Raw genomic sequence first — 20,592 nt, 5'->3', positions numbered from 1 at the left:
TGATCCCGTGTGTGCTGAGCTGCCTGCCCTGGTGGCCTCGCTGTGCCTGGTGTGGTGCACGTGTGGGGTTCCTCACGGGGCCAGTGTTTGCATGGAGTCAGGGAGAACGTGCGGGGCAGTCATTGTGGGGAGGAGCCCCCTGGTCCCGTGCACGCTGGACTCCTCAACACATTTTGAAATGCAGCTGTCTTTACAGGCACCCCTTCATTGTTTCCTGTGTGAAGTCTCTCTCTCCTCCTTTCCCCACCCCGTACACACATACACACACACACACACACACACACACAGTCTCTGAAGTGTGTGTAAGCGTCTACTGTTTCTGTTTCTAGGCTTTTTTAAAGAAAGTGACCATGCACTGTCCACATCTTGCTGGAAATCGACTGAATGCTCCTTGATTTTGGATTGTAGTTGTGAATGCAGATCATGGGAGGCAGTCAGGAAAAGTGTGGGAAGCAGTGTTTGCCGTTGTCCGAAGATTGAGAAAACGTGAGGAAAGTGTGTGTCTCGGGAGAAATATGAAATTGAGATAGGTGTTTCCTGGAAAGAATCCCAGGATTCTGACTCCTTGAAGCTCGGGTCTTGAAACCAAGTTTCCTACAAAGGGGGAGGCTTTGGGCCCGAGGTCCGTGTGCTCCCCAGGATTGTTGGCACAGCTGAGCCAGGAGCCAGGCTAGGACATGGGATGCTGTGTTCCATGCTGTGCTTCCTCTTGTCCACACGGTGGCCCTCTGGTGCTGGAGCTCTGGCCATAGCGCCAGCTGTGTCCCCGAAGGCCCCTGGCACCTTCTGGGAACCCTGAGAGACGTCCTTTCTTGAGCCCCACTCAGACCTACTGAGTCAGAGCGTGGGGGCGGGCAGGACGCTGCTGGGAGCCCTGACGGGGCCCAGCCATGCACTGTGCCCACAGCCGGAGGGGACGGTCACGTTAGCATGTGGCCGAGAACACAGCAGAAGTAGGGACAGGTCCTTGTTCTCCTTTCCGAGGGTGAGAAGGATGGTGCACGCCATGGGAGTAGGCCATGTTGTGGCCCTGAGACCCCCCAGCAGCTCATGTGAACCTCCCAGGTCGAGAGTGGGAGCAGGAGGTGGAGGTAATGGAAAAGGTGGCCGCAGACGCTGGGAGACACTGCTCCCACTGTTCTGCCTCCAGACCGCCTTGTGCTCAGGAGGCCTTGGAACAGGCGTGAGACGTCACTGGTTCTGTCCCTCTGGAAACTGACTAAATATAGGGTGTTTACTTGGTGCCGAGGCCCACTCCAGGCCACAGGCCGGGCACCGGCGCTGAATGATGTCCACATCCAACAGTGCATCGTACGGAGGGCCGTGCCCCATTCACATGCCTGCTCACACCTTGCCATGAGTGTCCTTGGAGTGCTGTCCCGGGGTCTTCCCATCCTCATTCAGCTCCATCCCAGAGTCAGCTCAGGGTGACGTGGGCTCCAAGCTGAAGAGGCGAGGACGAGACAAGGCCTCCGGGAACATAGCATAGATCAGACACCCAGGTCAGCAGGAGGGAGGAGGAAGGCCAGTTGAGGTGGATACAGTCGCTGTTTCCATGTGTTTACCTTGCTGCCCATGATGGGCTGGCCTTGTGCCCATGGCACCCTCCTCCTCATGTTAGCCTTGTCCAGCGTGTAGACAGAGCCTGTCAGCATGTAGGCTCCTGGGAGCTCTGGCAGGTGCCGTATGGTTGGCGGAGGGTCTGTTACCAGGGAAAGGGAGCCCTTGGAGGTGGCCATGGGCAGGAGAGGGGAGGGGGCCGCTGGAGGCCCCGGGGCTGGGGGTGAGAGACCAGGGAGGAAGCATGCTATGTTGGACAGAGGTGGGCAGTACATTTGGCCACCTGGAGGCCTGGGCGGAGCAACCCATCCAAGGGGAGGTACCTGGCGGTGGGAGCTGCAATGGGCATCTCTGGGAGGAACGGTGACTGGAGAGGGCTATGGGGAGGTGGGGAGAGGCCTCTGATCTGCCCTAAGGTGGAGAGCTTAGGGAGTCTGTGCTAACTGGGGAGAGGGTCTAGGACAGGGAGGACAAGCGTGGTGGCCCCTGTGTGGTGAGTGAGGACAGACACAGCCCTGTGTCTGCTGTCTCCGGTTGCTCCTACTGTACGATGCCAGAGCTGTGCTCTTGCCACAGGGACCATGGGCTCACAAAGCCTAAGGCACTCACTGTCCGGCATTTGGAGAAGTGGTATGGCCAGGTGTGGGAAGGAAGGATGGAGAGGTAGATGTTGTAGGAATGGAATGGGATTGAGGGCACAAGAGCAGGGGCGCTGCTTCCCCCTGTCAGTACTGGGGAACAGGGGACCTGCAGAACACCCAGGGTAGGTGTGTAGGTGAGCTTGCAGCTGAGGGAGAGCGAGGGCATAGGATTGTTGTTCTTGCCCCGGCCGTCCCTTTCATCTTGTTTACTCGTCTGTAAGCCTGTGGTAGAAAGCACGCTGGCCATGGCTTCTCCCTGTGCTTCTTCCTGGAATCACCAGGCCTGACTGCTGTCCCCACAGCACTCACACACGGTGCACAGTCTGTCTGAAGAGTGGCTCGGGCAGAGCGGGGGACACGCAACCCTCACAGGCGGTGCACAGTCTGTCTGAAGAGTGGCTCAGGCAGAGCAGGGGACATACAGTCCTCACATTTGGTACACAGTCTGAAGAGTGGCTTGGACAGAGCAGGGGACATAGTGACAGGTCCTCCGTTCCTCCTGCTCACGGTTCATTCCTGTCTCTTTGTCCTTGGTCTTTGAATTCTGGCGGATTTCAGAGCTGGTGCTGTCCCTCAGTCTTCAGTCATTTTAGTGGAGGGTAAACAGGCCCAGAGAGGGAAGGAACGTGCTGCAGACCCTGCAGTGCCCTACCCCATCACTGGAGTTGGAGCTCAGGAGTCCCCAGGACACATGCTTTTGTTGGGAGGGACTCAGCGTCCACACCGCAGCAAGCTCACCAACACGGACAGTGCTGAACAACATAGGCCCTCCCTCTTTGTGGGTGGGAGATGGTGTGTGGTGCTCGGGTGGCTGAGTGGCAGGAGGGTCCCTTCGGCCAGGAGGACCAGGGCCAGACTGGCTCCAGGTGCTGACCGGCACAGCCAGCATGGTCTGGGGTGGAGCCCCAGCACCTGGCATCTGACCTTGGTCTTGGACTGGGAAACACCAAAACTCTGGTTGGTATCCCCTGGTTCTGAGAATGGAGGTCTTTCCACCCCCTTCAGTCCGTCCGCGTGACAGCAGCGGCCCCATGGCACCAGGGTGCTGGTGGGGACCTCGCGGGTCTGGGCTGATGGGCCCCCAGGCGGGCTGCACCCTGTAGTCTGTGTTTGTTCCAGTGTCTGGTGGATGTCCCTCTTGCTGGGGACAGACGTCTGAGCAGGACACGTGTGCTCTCTGGTTCCCGCTGTCCGGCGAGAGACGAGGTCCCGGAGGAGAGGCACCCACGCCGAGTCTCTGCCCCATAGGCTCGGAAGACTCGTGTGTGAGCTCTCTGGAAGGTGACTTGGTGCTGGGCCTTTACTGGCCCCTCCCAGAGCCCTCCTGAGGTCCCCTGGGGGCTTGTTGTCTGGTGGATGCATCGCCTACACCCCCAGCACTTGGTTCTATGTAATTAGGAAGCTCCCTGCGACGCAAGCTCTTTTCTCATCTTGCCCATCCTTTGTTGCCTGATGGGGCATCACGGAGCAGTCTGGGTCCTACTACAGTGTCACCGCATGAAGGAGCCGATCGGGTTTCTGTGAACGCTGAGCTGCAGCAGCCAGGGACCGTGTCAGTGTCGGCTCTGTGGGGCCTAGAGCCCATGGCCGGGATTCAGAGACTCCCTGAGGCCCTGGCCACAATGGGAAGGCCACGCTTCTCGGTATCGTGAGAGGTGCGACAGTGATTTGTTCTCCCATGTTTACAGGTGAGGCCATTCCATAACCCTGTGTGCTCGTGGCAGCAGGAGGCAGGGGGTGGAAGACGGAACCCAGACAACTGGACCTCAGGCCACGAGGGAGGTGCACGAGGCACTCCCAAGCCTAGCTGTGGCCAAGTCCTCATCATGTACTTGTGGTGTGACCTTGCAGAGGTTGTCCTTCTTCCCGGCTTTGTGGGTACTCTCTGGTCCGTGAGAGGGCGCACACGGTGCTCTGGAAGGCTTGTCTCACATCCGTCATGCCTGACTGCAGACTTCGTCAGCAAACACAAACTGTGTATGTGAACAGTGCACCTTCGCTGCTTATGGTTGTGTAAAAACACAGACAGATGTATACCTGGAGCTAGATGATGACACAGAACGTGATGAAATTTGTGGGCAATGCAGGAAGAGAAAGGTCTGCCCGTAGGACGGTTTCCTTACGATGAAGACTTCAAAAGGAGATCGTTAGTGTGGGAACGTGTGAGGAGTATGTGTTGGTGGGGTTGTCACAGCAGAATTGGTGTTCTTGTGAAGGGTCTGGCAGTCGCATCCAGCCGTGGACCCTGGCTCGGGTGGGGTGGGCCTCCATCCTGCCTGTACCGGGGTGGTATGGGTCCCCAGTGTCCTCAGCACCCTAAGCTGTCCTATTGTCTGCGGTCCAGGTGTGCTGACACATGCTCGCCTCACCCCTCCACTAACCTGCCCCTCTCCTCCAGAGGCAGAGTGGCTGTGGCCGTGGCCGTGGGACAGACCAGCCTGGGAGCCAGATGAGCAGAGAGATCTGCGTGCACTCCTGGCCTTGCTCCTACTACTTAGAACCGGAGAAGCGATGGGTTTCTGGAAGGCTTTCGTTAACATCTCACTCCCTGAGATTTGCAGCTGATAAAACCGGGGAGGCCCTGGTCAGCTTCCCCTTGTCCAGTGTGATTGAGATCAAGAAGGAGGCTTCTCACTTTGTCTTCAGTTCCATCACTGTTCTGGAGAAGGACCACGTCAAGCACTGGTTCAGCTCCTTGCAGCCCAGCCGGAATGTGGTCTTCAGCATCATTGAGCATTTCTGGAGAGAGTTGCTGCTGTCTCCGGCAGAAGTGCCGGTGCCTGTGACCAAGGGGAAGCAGCTGACAGGTCTGATGGCCTGTTCCCAGAAGCGCCTGGAAGAGACAGCCCGCGTCCTCCACCATCAGGGCGAGCAGCTAGACAGCATCACCAGGGGCCTGGAGAAGATGGACTCTGACCTAGATGTGGCTGACAGGTACTGGGGTGCTTCGGACACAGGGGTCACGCCCCTGCCGTGCACGGTTACAGTGGGTGGGCGTTGGCCTGGTGCAGAGCTCCAGGTTCATGTGAATAAGGGGTATGGCTCATTTCATCCCATGGGGAAAACTGGCCGAGAGGCCAGGTCACGCACACAAAGTGTGCTGTTCTGCACAGCCCTGTAGCCACAGGGTTTGAGCTGAGGCTCTGGCTCCAGGAGCTGCCACTTTTGCTGCCACAGCAGCCACTCCCAAACCAGGAACCCCCCCTCCTTTCAAACATCAGGGACCCCATGGGGCTATTGTTTATGTGAGTGCGTATGCGAGTCCTGCTGTGTTTTTGTAAAACCTGAGGCATTGGAAAATCATGAGCTGTTCATTTGAAAAGCATGATAACAAACCCACGACCTCGTAGCATAAGTACCTTTGCCCACGAAGACTAGCTTTGTTAGAGCAGACACGTTTAGTGGGAAGAGTGGCGCTGTCAGGATTCCACATCTCCTTCCAGAAGGACTTTGTCAGACACGGCCGGGCCTCCCACCCACTTCGGCAGCCTGCCTCCCGTGTGCTCCTGTGTCCCAGGGCTGCAGGTGCTCCCTGCACATACAGGACAGCAAGGGCAAAAAGCTGAGTCGCACCTGGTGCCACTGTGAAGAAACAGACCTCAGAAGGTCCTGGATAGCCCAGCTTGTCCAGCGCGGCACTGACCCTAAGTTGCGTTCTGTGTGAGAGGCACTTAGTGCTTATGAGGGCTGCCTGAGAGGTCGAACCAGGTGGCCATCTCTCGCTGTGGGCCCTGAGCATAGGCACCGAGCCTCACGTCAGAGCTGCGTGGCCCCACATGACCCCACTCTGCGGTTAAGCACCTGTGGCTCTTTCGGGATATTCTGTCCTGAGTGTCTGCTTGGTAAAGGGCTAGCGCTGCAGGGGACAGGGCCCCCGATCTTACCCTTAGGAGGGGTGCCTGTGGCGGCCGAGGTGAGAGGTCCTCAGATTTCTGTGAGTTTCCATCCTGGGAACATAGCTGGGCAGTTTCCACCCTTTTGTGCCATTGTAGGGCCAGGGACATCATGGGACTGAGTGGTGGGCAGGAGTGACGTAGGTCACTTCCAGGCCTAGTCTCTGAATGCCTCCCACCCCACCTGCCGTCCATCTTCCCTCACCTGTGGCCTCATGCAGAGAACCTACTCTGGGACCCTGGCCTGAACTGGACCTTGGTGGCCACATGGCCTTGCAGAGCTGGCCAGACAGCCTTCCGGAGCCATCCCAGCCCCAGCCCTCCGCTAGAGGGCTACGTCGGCATTAAACAGTGAGAATCTAGGGAAGAAGACCGCACCAGCTGGAGGGTAGTGAATCAGCATTGTCACACACTGCTATTGGTTAACCCTTTCAGAGAACAATCTGCCAGTTTAGAAATGTTCTTTTAACAAAAGGCAAAGTGAGAAGATGGACCTGAGGAGAGGAGAAGAATCTTGTAACACGCACTCATGTTCCCACCCAGGGATGTATACCCAGCTAGGCAGAGAGCTCGCAGGACAGAATTCAGTAGAGAGATGGCTGGAGGCTGTTGACTGAGGGCCGGCTGCTGTCGCAGAGATCCACCGATCCTGGGGTTGCTTCCCCACACGGAAGTGCAGAGGAAGGTCGGCATCCTGGGCAGGTTGCGGGCCGTGCTCTGGCTTACGGCCCAGGGCCCCATGTTGGCTCCATGGCTGCATCAGAAGCTGCTGGCGGCATTCTACCAAGCCACTGGGAAGGGGCACAGGGAGGGCCAGGGCCCACAGTCTTGTCTTTAAGCGGGTGAGCCCAGCCTACAAAAGGGAGGTACTGGCACCCCAGTGAGTAGAGAAAGGTAGATTAAACCAACACGTGTAGGTGTGGGATAACACTGACGGCTGGACAGGGTGTGGGTCGGGATGAGAAGTCTCGAGTCACCATCACTGACAGAACTTGGCTCGGCCACCAGCAGGACCTATCAAAGCCGAAGGTGCACAGACCCCATGACCAAGCCCTGTGTATGTGCAGGGGCACACGTGCCGAGGCAGCTGTAGTCATTCGGCCCTCAAGGGGATGCGTTGATGAGTCACGACTCTGCAGTGTTTGAATGGAGGTCGGCCAGAGCTGCCAGCCGAGGCAGAGTTCTTGAGACGCCTTCAGCGCATGGTGGTCATTTCTTCAAAGCCTGGGCACAGGACCTGTGGGCAGAGAAAGCTGCTGCCACCTGCTGCCAGGGGTTACGACGAGCAGAGGGTTCTATACTTTGGGGGTGGGGGAAGTAAAGACAAGGGAGTTTCCAGAAGGGTCTTTGTCTGCTAAGGAAGGCACAGAATACCGGAGCCCTTGCTTTGTCAAGCCAAGGTGGTTCTCCTTGTAACAAGGGAGCTTCCTGGAGGAGTGGGATAGCCTCCCTGCCTCAGGGGTTTGCCAGCGGGCTGCAGGTTAGAAGGACAGTTAATTTCGCCTGCCTGTTCTTCTGCCTTTGTTTCCCACATCACTGCTGATTCAGACGTAATGCGAGGATTCCTGTGGAGCTGCACAAACCAACTTGGATCCACCCCAAAGCCGGGTTATAAAACAAAACCAAGTTGCATGTAGACGTGGACAGCGGAGCACCACTTTAAGAGTTTTCAAATGGGCAAAGTAGCAGGATGGCAAAAACGCAGGGAGGAGTGACCTGCGGAAGCCTGAGCCGGAGGGGTGTGCACAGGCCACACGTGCCACAGCTCCACGGAGAGCTCCCACAGAGCTGCCCAAGGGCCCTCCTCGTACGGGCCTCCTGGCTTGTGGGGGCCTCCTGGCTCGTGGGGGTTGTTGGCTCAGGTGTTCAGTGAGCATGAGATGTGTTCTACCTTTCCCTTTTAAAGTGTGTTCCTTCTGGAACTCTCGTCTGGTTATTGGCCATCCTGTTTTGATCTTTGATAGCGTTCCCATTCTCTCCTTGTTTTTTCTACTGTTTTTTGAGTTTTGTCTTCCTCCTACCCTTCCGTTTTTGTGATCTTTTTAATTTCTAAGATTTATTTAATCTTTAAGTGTTCCTTTTTGGGTAGCCTGTTTTGTTTTCTGGGCTGCTGTTTTCTTTATCTCTTGGGATTTTCTGGATAGCCTTTTGCAGGAAGGGGCTGGGGTGTGTGTCCCAGCTTGGGTGAGGCGTCTGCTCCCATTTCCTGCCTTCAGCTCAGCATGCCCCCTTCCGTGGTGACCAGATGGAGGTGGGGCCTAGCAGCACCAGTGGGTGATGTTGGTGATCCAAGCACGCTCTTGTTAAGGGAACTTCCAGTCTATTGGGTTTCAAGGCCCAACTTCACACCTGTTTTCAGAGATCTCTGGTATTCTGTATCTTTCCACATAGAGGGCTCTGCAGCGGGCATAACTAGATCCTGAGGTGGTGGGGCCAGATGCTCGCCCTTGTCCACTGAAGACAAGCGGGATGATCACCATAACAGACAGCAGAACCAGAGCCATAATCAGAATGGTCTGACTCCCAGACATCTGTGCCCCTGGAGGAGAAGTAGACGGGCAGTCAACCCAGTTCTTCCTCGGGCTAGGCCGAGTGAGCAAGCCTGTAATTTGAATGAAAAAGTGGTGCTGGCCCCTGAATCAGCTCCCAGACTTGAAGACTGAGTTTGCAGGTCTGAAACCCCTTGAATGAGGGGGAAGCTGGAAGGACGCCAGTTTGCTGGTAGAGGCTTACACCTTTGTTCTTTCTCCCAGCCTTCTCCCACGGAAATTGTGGCATCAAACCAGGGTGGCTGTGCATTGGGGAGCAGGAAGCCCTCAGACTTTTCAGGACCCTTGGACACTGATTCCAGCAGACCAGAGTAGGGGCTTCCGGGGGTTACGGAATCAGTGGAGTTTTGGCTCAGGCCCGCCTCACAGGCTCACGGCGGGCCTAGTAGGCCTGGACCTATCCCAGGGCTATTTTCCCAGTCCTGGAACACATCATTGAGCCACTGGCGGAGTCACACACGGTTTCCCTGACCTGTATGGTGAGGGCTTTTCTGCTGGCCGAGGCCAAGCAGGAGCCTCTGGATGGCCTAGAAGAGTAAACCCTTCTTGGAGGGATTTTGGAGGTCCATGCCCCCAGCGAGGACTGGAAGGGTGTGTAGACGGGGAGCCCTGCATCGCTGGCCCTGGGCTCACGCACCTGACGTGCAGAACCAGGAGGGGCTCTCTTCAGCTTACACATGGCACTCTAACTCCAGCCGCTGCTCAGGTGCTTGCGTGGATGAACACGGCCTCTGGAACCTGCTGTGTGGTGGTCCATGTGGCAAATGCTGTCTTTCCATGCTGCCAGGGAGGACCAGCAGACCAGCGTGCTTTCAGCCACCATCCCAGCTTGGGGATTGCAGCTCTGCAGCCCTGGGTCCTGCTATATGTCACAGGGCCCCAACTGTCTTTCCCATCCCAGGATAGCATGCTGGCCTACTACCTAGGGGGTCCCACATGGGCCGGGTCAAGTGAGTAAGAAGCAGGAGCTACTCTGCATGCAGTGGAAAGATGTCAACAGAAGTTAGGGACTTTCCTCCTCGTGGAAATTTCTAGGGAGCCAGTGTGGAGTGGGGCTCCCTGAAGTATCTGTTTTATGGTGAAGGATAGGTTCTTCTTACAATGAGAAAGAAGGCACAGCTGGGGTTCCTGGGTGGCTCAGTCTGCTAAGCACCCAGGTTTTGGCTCAGGTCATGATCTCATGGTCATGAGGTTGAGCCCTGTGTCCTGCTCCACACCGAGTTGGGAGTCTGCTTGAGACGCTTGCCCTCCCCTCTGCTGCTTCCCAACTCACACACATGCTTGCGCGCACTGTCTCGCTCTGTCAGAGAAATAAAATCTAAACCAAGACAGAAAGGAGACACAGCACATAGTGAGCCCCTCAGCATTTTGGAGGCAACACAGTCCTCATTTGGGTGTGATGATCTGGCCAGCTTACCAAGTGACATGGAAAGTTGCTACTTTTGAGTGGGGCCCAGAGCAGGAAGGCTCCATGCAGGTCCAGGTGCTACTGGGGCACACGGTCCTGTAGATGCCATGGCACACCAGGTATCTCTTGGGAGCCACTGGCACACCTCTGTAGGGAGTCACTGGGCCACGGTCGTGCCTATAGGGTTTCGAAACAAAGCACCCCCGCCATCCGCTATGGATAACTTCTTTTTTTTGAGAAACAGCTCTTGGCCTGCTTCTGGGCCTTTGTAGAAACAGATTATCGCGCGATCTGATGTAGGTGTTGTCTGACCCACTGAGCTGTGAAGTGTGGCACGCACCACAGAACGATTGGGTGCAGGAGATGAGGCTTGAAGCAGGCGCTGAAGGCATGGGCTGGTCACGTGGGCCGCACTCCTGCCACACCGCCTCTCTCCCTGCCTGCACCTCGGGCACCAGGGCACACTTCCTACACGGGGAGAGCCCCACAATCAGTTGACTGAGGAGGAGAATAGTGGGGCCTGGGTTACAGATGGTTTTGTGCAATGCGTAGGCATCACCCAAGAACCCTTCAGGCCATGCACCTGGAAAATTCATTGTGCTGGGAAGGCAGTCTTGTGCATAAAGTCTGTTAGCCCACTCTCAGCCTCCTAAGAATGGGCTTTAGGGGTGGAACACACAGCTTGTGCCAGGCTCATTCCCTTGTAGGGGAATAGCTTTCCTTGTTACAAGCTCAACTGGGGCTCTTTGTTCTACGGAAACATGCCTGTCAGTGGCTCTCAGGCCCCCCCAGCCTCTTGTAGTTAAGACTCTGTTAGGGCGGAGTGGTTCTTGAACTGCAGCATTAGAGGGAAGTATCTAAGCCGGTTGTTCTGCATCAGCTGCCAGGAGCACCTGCTGGCGGTGAGAGAGCAGTGTCCGCTCCTGGAACTCTCTCTTCTGTATGTGAACAAAGCTAAACAAAGCCTGACCATGTTGTGTTCTGTGGTAACTCCCAACACCAAGATGCTGTGGGCAGAAGTGTTTGGAGTTCCTGACAGGTGACCGTCGTGTGGTACTCTGCTAAACAGGTTCCTTGGAAGGACACATGGCCAGAGGCTCGGCTGTATACTGATGGACTGTGGCCAGCGGTTTGGCTGGATGTGTGGGGAAGGGAAGAAATTCGATTGGAAACTTGATGACAGGGAGGTCTGGGGTAGAAGAATGTGGCTAGATGTCCCACTTCTGTGAGTGGGACAGGAGGCAAAGATGCGTTCCATGAGAACACTCACCAGTGTCTCTTCAGCAGAGGAGGATTGTGATAATTAAGGGGATAGGGTGACCTGTTCTCTGGATCCCAGTCAGCCTGTTTCCCCAGTGTCTCCTGTGGTTGCCCAATGGGCCCATGAGTAAAGTGGCCGTGGTGACAGAGACAGAAGCTATGATGGCTCTCAGCAACATGGATGCCAACTCACCAAGGCCAGCTTGGCCATGGCCACTGCCGCATACCCGGTCTGGAGACCAATACTGAGTCTCCATTGTGGGCTGTTCAGCCAGTTACTTGACCACTTCTTATGGTGAATCTCTTGAATGTGGCAGGCCACTTGTGCTCTGGTTTCAACACTTTAACTATAGCATGTCTTGGTCCTGATCTTTTTACGTTTATCTTTCTGGGGGCAGGAGCTGGGGCTTCTGTTGAGCTTGAATGTGCACGTTCATGCCTTTTATCAGATTTCATCAACCATTGTTTCTTCAAAGGAATGTTCTGTCCTCTCTCTTTCATCCATCTAGGATTCCTACAATGCATTTGTAGATGTTTGCTGGAGTCCCACAGGCCCTTTAAGCTCTCTTCATTTTTCTTCCTTCTTTTTTCTTTCTTTCCTCAGACTGGGCAGTTTCAAAGGTATTACCTTCAAGTTCACTGATTCTCTGTTCTCCCTGCTCAAATATGCTATTGAATCTCTCTGGTCAGTATTTCATTCCAGTTACTGTTATTTTTCAGCTCTAGAATTTGCTTCCTTTTCATAATTTCTGTCTTTTTACTGATGTTGTTATTTTATTCAGACTTTTTTTCTGATTTCTTTCAGTTATTTGTTATGTTCCTTTAGCGTGTTGAACACATTTTAAGATTCTGGTGTAACATCTTTAACTAGTTAATTAAAATAGTAGAGGTTCCTCAGACACGGGAATGGGCTTTATGAATGGGCCATATGTCCTCCTTTCTTTGTATGTTTTGTAATTGTTTTCTTGAGAACTACACATTCTATTATGTTGTGGTAAGTCTGTTATGGACTAAGTATTTGTGTCCCTGAAATTAATATGTTGAGGTCGCCCCTCGGTGTGATGGCATTAGGAGGCATTGCCTTTGGGAAGTGATTAGAGTTAGATGAGGGTGTAAGAGGAAGGGGCTCGAAATGTCTCTCTGCTGTGTAAGGACACGAAAAGGCAGCCATCGCCAAGCCAAGGGAGAGAGCTCTCTCCCAAAACTGAGTCTGTTGGCCCTCCAATCTTGAATTTCGCAGCCTCCATAACTGAGAAATCAGGCTGTTGGTCAGGCCATTAGGTGTGCGTTACTTGTTACAGCAGCCTGAGCTGACTTTTTCCATCTGGAACCCTAATTTTCCTACTCCTTGGGGATCAGTGGTCTTCGCTTATTGAGGGTCGGGGCGGACCTTTGTGTCCTTTCCAAACTGTGCTTGCAAACCATGTCTCTCTTGTGTGTGATCATTGAAGTTCTCTTCCTTTGTCTCTCTCCATTCAGCTAATGAATGGACAAAGATGTTCTTAGACACCTGGCTCCTGTGAGGGGAGAAGGAAATAGGTCTTGTCCCCTTGAATCCATATGGCTGGAAATCCACCTCAGTCCGTGGTAGTTGAGACCTCTCTGCTGACCTCCCTGCAGTCACAACCAAAAGCAGCCAGAGGGCCCCATTGACATCTAGATAACAAATTTGTGTATATACACTAAAACTCTGGGGTATACATGTCCTACTTCCTGGTATTCTGTATCTCTCTCTAAATGAAACGAACACAAGTTGGTAACCTGGTTTTGGTATTAGGAGTTGGCTGGAATCTAGTTGTGATTACTTCGGTTGTATTTGCACTGCTGTGTGTGAGTAAGCAGCGTGGCCTTGGTGTCGCATGTTGGAGGGTGGCACTCTTGAGTGACCGTTTGACTTCATGGTTGAGCTCGATGTAGCCCAGCACTTTGAGGATGTTTTGCACTGTCTTCCTCGTGTATGTTAGTGCTAAGTTGAGTAGGATTGTGGCTGCTGGTTTCGCCCATCCTAGATATGCTGATGTTTTATTCTGAGGTGTCTTTGTAGACTTTGTACAACAGTCTTCTCATTTATATACCATAAAACTTACTTGTTGTATGTGAATGAGTCAGTGATTTTTAGTAAATTTACAGGGTTGTGCGGACTTCACTGTAGTCCAATTTTAGGACCTCTCTGTCACTCGCAAAAGTTGCCTTGAGCCCTTTGGCAGTCACTCTGTCCTCATCCTGCCCAGGGCACCACTGATCTACTCTTTGTGCGTAGCCTTGTCTCTTCTAGAGAGTTCACATAAGCGTCATGTCTTTGGTGGGCTCTATGCCCAGTGTGGGGCTTGAACTCACAACCCTGAGGTTAAGAGTCACATGCTCTGTTGACTGAGCCAGCCAGGAGTCCTGTTGCTCTGTGTTTCTGGCTAATACTCTGTTGTATGATGGATCACATTTTGTTTATCCGTCGACCAGTTTGGATGGGTGATTTGCTGTTTCGGCTTTGCTGCTGTTATGAGTAGAGCTGCTGTGGATGTTTGTTTTCATCTCCTTTGGGAGGGAAATTGCTGGGTCTCCTCAGCATTTCGAGAAACTGACCAGTTGTTTTCCAAAGTGGCTGCACTAGTTTACATCCCCACCAGTAACGTGTGAGGACTCTGGTTTCCCCACAACCTCACAACACTTTTTCTCATCTGTCTTTTCCATTGTAACCCTCCTAGTGGGTGTGAGGTAGCATCTCACTGGGGGGTTTGACTTCCATTTTCCTCAAGATAACGAGCATCTTTTCATACACTTTTTTCCATGCGTATGATTTGTTTTCAGTCTTTGACCATCTTTTATGTGCTTGTGTTTTTATTATGGAGTTTGTAAGAGTCTTTTATATATTCTGTATAGAAGTCCCTTTATCGGATACATGATTTGAGAATATTTGTTTCCTTTCTGTGGATTATCATCTTATTTTTTTTTAAGATTTCTTTATTTATTTTAGACCTGTAGTGAGGAGGGACAAAGGGGGAGAAACAGAATCTCAAGCAGATTCTCCACTGAGCACAGAGTTATGAACCCCAGGGGCTCAGTCCCACGACCCTGAGATCATGATCAGGAGTTGAAATCAAGAATTGTATTGCTTAAAGGAAACAGTCAACAAAACAAAGAGGCAACCCACGGAATGGGAGAAGATATTCACAAATGACAGTACAGACAAAAGGTTGATATCCAGGATCTATAAAGAACTCCTCAGACTCAACACACACAAAACAGACAATCATATAAAAAAATGGGCAGAAGATATGAACAGACACTTCTCCAATGAAGACATACAAATGGCTATCAGACACATGAAAAAATGTTCATCATCACTAGCCATCAGGGAGATTCAAATCAAAACCACATTGAGATACCACCTTACACCAGTTAGAATGGCCAAAATTAGCAAGACAGGAAACAACATGCGTTGGAGAGGATGTGGAGAAAGGGGAACCCTCTTCCACTGTTGGTGGGAATGCAAGTTGGTGCAGCCACTTTGGGGAACAGTGTGGACATTCCTCAAGAAATTAAAAATAGAGCTCCCTATGACCCTGCCATTGCACTACTGGGTATTTACCCCAAAGATACAGAGGTAGTGAAAAGAAGGGCCATCTGTACCCCAGTGTTTATAGCAGCAATGGCCACGGTCGCCAAACTGTGGAGAGAACCAAGATGCCCTTCAATGGACGAATGGATAAGGAAGATGTGGTCCATATACACCATGGAGTATTATGCCTCCATCAGAAAGGATGAATACCCAACTTTTGTAGCAACGTGGACGGGACTGGAAGAGATTATGCTGAGTGAAATAAGTCAAGCAGAGAGAGTCAATTATCATATGGTTTCACTTATTTGTGGAGCATAACAAATAACATGGAGGACATGGGAAGATGGAGAGGAAAAGGGAGTTGAGGGAAATTGGAAGGGGAGGTGAACCATGAGAGACTATGGACTCTGAAAAACAATCTGAGGGTTTTGAAGGGGCGAGGGGTGGGAGGTTGGGGGAACCAGGTGGTGGGTATTAGAGAGGGCACAGATTGCATGGAGCACTGGGTGTGGTGCAAAAACAATGAATACTGTTACGTTGAAAAGAAATAAAAAATTAAAAAAAAAAAGAATTGGATGCTTAACCAACTGTGCCACCCAGGTGCCCCCATTTTACTTTCTTAAAGATATTCTTTGAAGCAGAGAATTTTAATTTTTTTTCTCCAAGGAATCCAACACAATTTATTTTTGAACTAAATAGGACAGACTGAGTGAAAGAAAGTTTTATCCTCAACTTTCCCAATAGACATTTTCTCCTCAGGCTGCATGTTAACAATTTTAAGTCCCATCAGTGGCCTTCATGATATTCACAAAGGATGTACAAAGTGTGTCATTTGGTTGAAGAGTCAGGTTTGAAAATAATAATCTGTCCACTTTTAGTGCTTCAGATTTTTTTAAAGTAATCTCTCTGCCAAATGTAGGGTTTGAACTCATAACTCCGAGATCAAGAGTCGCATGCTCTGTGGACTGAGCCGTCCAGGTACTCCACTTTGCTTTAGAACAGCTTTCAAAACATGTTAGGATGCTCCCAGCTCATAACTGTTCATTTTTTCTTCCTAAAATAACTTAGAGCAAGAGAATCGTTTACTTTGTACGTGTTAAAAAGCAGAATTCCTCCCCCATCTCCTGTGTTCCTGGTGGGAAAAACTGGTCCAACCTGACAGACGAGGCAAAGCGTCTGTGTCCTATTTTGGCTTCTCTGTTTTAAGTGACCAGAGAAAATGCTTTGTTGTTTTTATTTTGGCTTCAACATAAGAGTACCAAGTGTTCCTTTCTTACTCGTGTTCTTGATGCGGCATGCAACACTGATCTTCTGCATTCAAGCAGTGAGCATTTCAGAGCTTTGCAGTTGCCTCCTTCACACACTGCCAAGCAGACTTCCCTCCCTGGAGCATGGTCCGACTGTGACAGATGACCATGGCAGACGTGCACCTGGGCCCTGTTTTTGGCCACATCCTCAGCTCCTCCTCGGGATCCCAGAGTCCCAGGGCCTGACCGCCTCCCCTGCTTGTGGCTCAGGCCTGCCTGGGTGCAAGCCTAAAGGATTTAAAGTTTGACGAGGTCCAGTGTATCTGACTTTCTTTCATCATTTGCCTTTGGTGTCATGTCTGCTTCACTGCATGGTCCAAACTTTAGCTTTTCTGTTAAGGTCTGTGATCCACTTAGAGTTCACGGCATGAGAAATGGGCTGGACTTCTTTTCTTTGTATGTGGATATCCAGTGGTCTCAGCAGCATTTCAGTTCAGTGCTTCCCTGGTGAGCTGTCTGGTCATCCTTACTGGAGGCCAGCTGACCCTCCGCATGAAGGTTTGCTTCTAGACTGATCCATGTGTCTGACCTTGTGACAGCGCCACACCAACTTCATGTCCAGAGCTTTGTAGTAGGGTTTGCACGCAGGTGGTAGGGTCCGCCAGCTCTGTTCTTCTTTTTCAGGATCATTCTGGCTCTTCGGTCCCCTTGCATTTCTGTATGAACTTTAGGGTTCACTGGCCAGCTTCTGCACAGGAGCCAGCTAGGAGTCTGACAGAAAGTGGATTGAACGTGGAACAGTTTTGCCATCCTGGCGATGTAATTATTAGTGCGGTATAAAAACACTGACATCTGCTGCTTTATTTTTGTGTTACTTGTTCCCTCTGTTGTTTGTTTCCTTCCCCACCCCCCCCCACCTCCTACAGGTTACCTGAATATTATCTCAGAACTCCATGGTGACTTCCGTGCACTGTCCTCAGTGTGCCTCCTCACACAGACCCTTCGCCAGTCACTCTAGGTACTACGTTGTATACGCGCAGTTGGGCACAGTGTGCTGGTGTTGACATGTAACTGGTCAGTGCTGTGTAGGAACCTAACCTGTCTTTATGTCTCTAACTTATAAGACGATTTGTAGGAATCCCGTAGGGTGATTATCTTAACTTGGTGTACCTATTTGAGAACCACTTTTACATATTTTAGCCAGCTCAAGAGAAAAAGTGAGTGTATTTTATTTCCCTGTATATTTACTCTATTTCTCTACCCTCCTTCCTGATGTTCTGGAATTGCTAGCTACCCTTTTCAGTTCCTTTCTGATTCGACAACTTCTTCGAGACGTTCTTTCAGGGCAGACCCGCTAGCAGCAGTTTCTTTGTGGGTTTTCTTCCTCTGAGAGTAACTGAATTACCTCTTTATTCCTGAAGAAAAGTTTCACTCAGTGTGGAATTTTGTGAACTGACAGTTCTTTTCTTTGAGCACTGAAAACCACTGTTCCACTTCCTTCTGGCTCCATGGTTTCTGACGAGAAGTGTGCTGTCATTCGATTTGGTTTTCTCCTGTAGGTGAGGGGTCTCTCACGCCACTGTCAAGATCTTTTCTTTGTTTGTTTAACATAAAATTTCATAGTGATTTCTTTGGTATGCTGTGTGGGTCTGATTAGTGTATTTTGATCCTGTGGGCTTATGTATTTCTGCCTAATTTGGGAAATGGTCAGCCAATATTTGTTCGAGTACTTTTCCAGCTTTCAGTCTTTCTCTTCTGCTGGAGTGCTGGTGATGTGAATGTTCAGTCTTTTGTTTTAGACCCTTGGGTTTGTTCTCATTGTTGTTTTTAGTGTTTTCTCTCTGTTGTTCTCTTCTTTGACCTTTAATCTCATGGATTCTTTTATCTTTCATCTCTGGCTGCAGTCTCCATCGACCCATTTTTTATATCAGTTCTTGTATTTCTAAGTTCAAAAATTCTCAGATACTTTACTGTGTCTTCTGTTTCTCTGCTAAGACTGTGGTTTAATTTATTTCCAACATGTCCATAGTTGCTTGTGGAAATACTTTTCTGATGTTGCTTTAGAATCCCTGTCTAGTAATCCCATCAGTTTCATCCTGGTTTTGGCATTTGCTTGTATTTTTTATTTAAGAGGAACTTTTCCTGGTTCTTGGCGGGGTGATTCTTCATTGTATCCTGGACAACTCTGGGTCTTGTTTTTGTTTAGTTTTCCCTGATGGTGCCCTGGGAGTAAGAAGCTGATTCCTCTTAGGGCACCTAGGTGGCTCCGTGGGTTCAGCTTCCAACTCTTGATCTCAGCTCAGGCCGTGACCTCAGGGTGGTGCGATCAAGCCCCATGTTGGCTCCATGCTGGGCATGGAGCCTGCTTGAGATTCTCTCTCTCCTTCCCCTCTCACCTTCTGTCTTCCAAAAAAAAGAAAGAAAGAAAAACACCGATTCCTCTTACTGCCATGTGAGAGCGAGAGCCCCAATTCCCCACTTGGCCCTAGTTTGTGCCTTGCAGTAGGTACAGACACCTGTCACTGCTGGCTGGGGGTGGGATTTCACTTCCCTGCACCTGTACCCTGGCTGGGAGAATTAGGGTGGGGTCTTGTTACTGGCCCCCTCTACTGAGCCGGTACAGTTTCCCTTGTTACCTGTGACTCCTCACATACATTTTCAGACACTGTTCCAATTAGGGGAAAGCACACTACAGTATAGTTCACTGAGGGAGGATGTCCATGCACCCCTTTTTTTTTAGCTAAGTATCATTGACACACAATGTCGTATTAGTTTCAGGTGTGCAACGTAGTGATTTGACAGGTGAATGTTATGCCCAGCACAAGCGTAACTACCATCTGTGTTGATATTACAGTATCATTGACCGTATTCCTTAGGCTGTACCTTTTATCTCCATGATTTATCTGCTCCATACTGGAAGCCTGTACCACCCTCTCCCCCAACCCTCCCCTCTGGCCACCATCCCTTCTCTATTTATGGGTCTCTTTCTGCTCTTTGTTTGTTTATTCTTTTGCTTACATGTTTAGATTCTACATGTAAGTGAAGTCATGTAGCATTTGTCTTTCTCTATCTTATTTCACTTCACATAATACCATCTAGCTCCATCCACAATGGAGTCTTGCAAATGACAAGACTTCATTCTTTTTTGTGGCTGAGTAATAGTCCCTGGTGTGTGTGTGTGTGTGTGTGTGTGTGTGTGTCCTCTTCATTATCCATTCATCAGTGGAGAGATGGGTTGCCTCCATATTTTGGCTACTATAAATAATGCTGCAGTAGACATAGGGATACAATATCTTTATCACTAGTGTTTTTATTTTCTTTGGGTAAATACCCAGTAGTGGAATTATTGGATCATATGGTAATTCTATTTTTAATTTTTGAGGAACCTCCTTACCATTTTCCAGAGTGGCTGCACCAATTTGCATTCCCACCAACAGTGCATGAGGGTTCCCCTTTCTCTGCATGCTCACCAACTCCTGTTTTCTCCTGTGTTGTTAATTTTAGCCATTCCATATCTTAATGTGGTTTTGATTTGTATTTCCTTATGATGAGTGATGTTAAGATATTTTGGTGTGTCTTTTGGCCACATGGATGTCGTCTTTGAAAAAATGCCTATTCAGATCTTCTGCCCATTTTTTAATTGGGTTGTTTGTATGTTTTGGTTATGAGTTGTATATCTTTTGCCTATTAACCCCTTCTCAGATGTATCATTTGCAAATATCTTTTTCTATTCAGTAGATTACTTTTTTGTTTTGTCAGTGATTTCCTTCACTATGCAGAAGCTTTTTATTTTGATGTAGTCGCAATAGTTTGTTTTCACTTTTGTTTCCATTGTCTCAGGAGACATATCTGTAAATATGGTACTAAGGCCGATGTCAATGTGATTTTACTGTATATGTTTTCTTTTAGGAGTTTTATGGATTCAAGTCTCAGTTTAATCCATTAATCCATTTGGAGGTAATTTTTGTGTATGGTATAAGAAGGGGTCCTATTTCATTCTTTTGCATGTGGCTGTCCCGTTTTCACAGCACCATTTGTTGAAGAGACTGTCCTGTTGTCTATTCTTGACTCCTTTGTCACAGATTAACTGACCACATAAGTGTGGGTTTATTTCCGGGCTCTCTGGTCTGTTCCTTTGATCTGCATGTCTGTTTTTGTGCCAGTATCATGCTGTTATGATTCCTACAACTTGGTCATAAATCCTGAAATCTGGGATTGTGATACCTCCAGCTTTGTTCTTATTTCTGAAGATCACTTTGGCTAGTTGAGGTTTTTTGTGGTTCCATACAAATTTTAGTATTATTTGTTCAGTTCTGTGAAAAAAATGTTCTGGTATTTTGATAAGGATTGCATTAAATCTGTCTGTTGCTTTGGGTAGTGTGGACATTTTAACAGTATTAATTATTGCCATCCATGAGCATGGTATGTATTTCCATTTGTTTGTGTCTTCAGTTTTAGTTTTTGTTTTTGTTTTTGTT

General features: G+C 50.2%; 1 protein-coding gene across 1 annotated transcript in view; it reads left to right on the top strand.

The window, feature by feature from the left end:
* Nucleotides 1-20,592, top strand: part of LOC111139407 (synaptosome associated protein 47) — a 42,840-nt gene that overhangs the window by 1,360 nt on the left and 20,888 nt on the right. The window contains exon 2 of the mRNA XM_022491652.1: nt 4,600-5,135. Coding sequence (XP_022347360.1) covers nt 4,651-5,135 — 485 coding nt within the window. The 5' untranslated portion in view covers nt 4,600-4,650. The remainder of the gene's footprint in view (nt 1-4,599; nt 5,136-20,592) is intronic.

Source organism: Enhydra lutris, unplaced genomic scaffold (assembly GCF_002288905.1).
Source record: "Enhydra lutris kenyoni isolate GAN:26980312 unplaced genomic scaffold, ASM228890v2 scaffoldscaffold106, whole genome shotgun sequence".
In the NCBI taxonomy this organism is placed as follows: Eukaryota; Metazoa; Chordata; class Mammalia; order Carnivora; family Mustelidae; genus Enhydra; species Enhydra lutris.
Note: the sequence above shows the minus strand (reverse complement) of the source record. Positions and strands in the feature narration are given on the sequence as shown.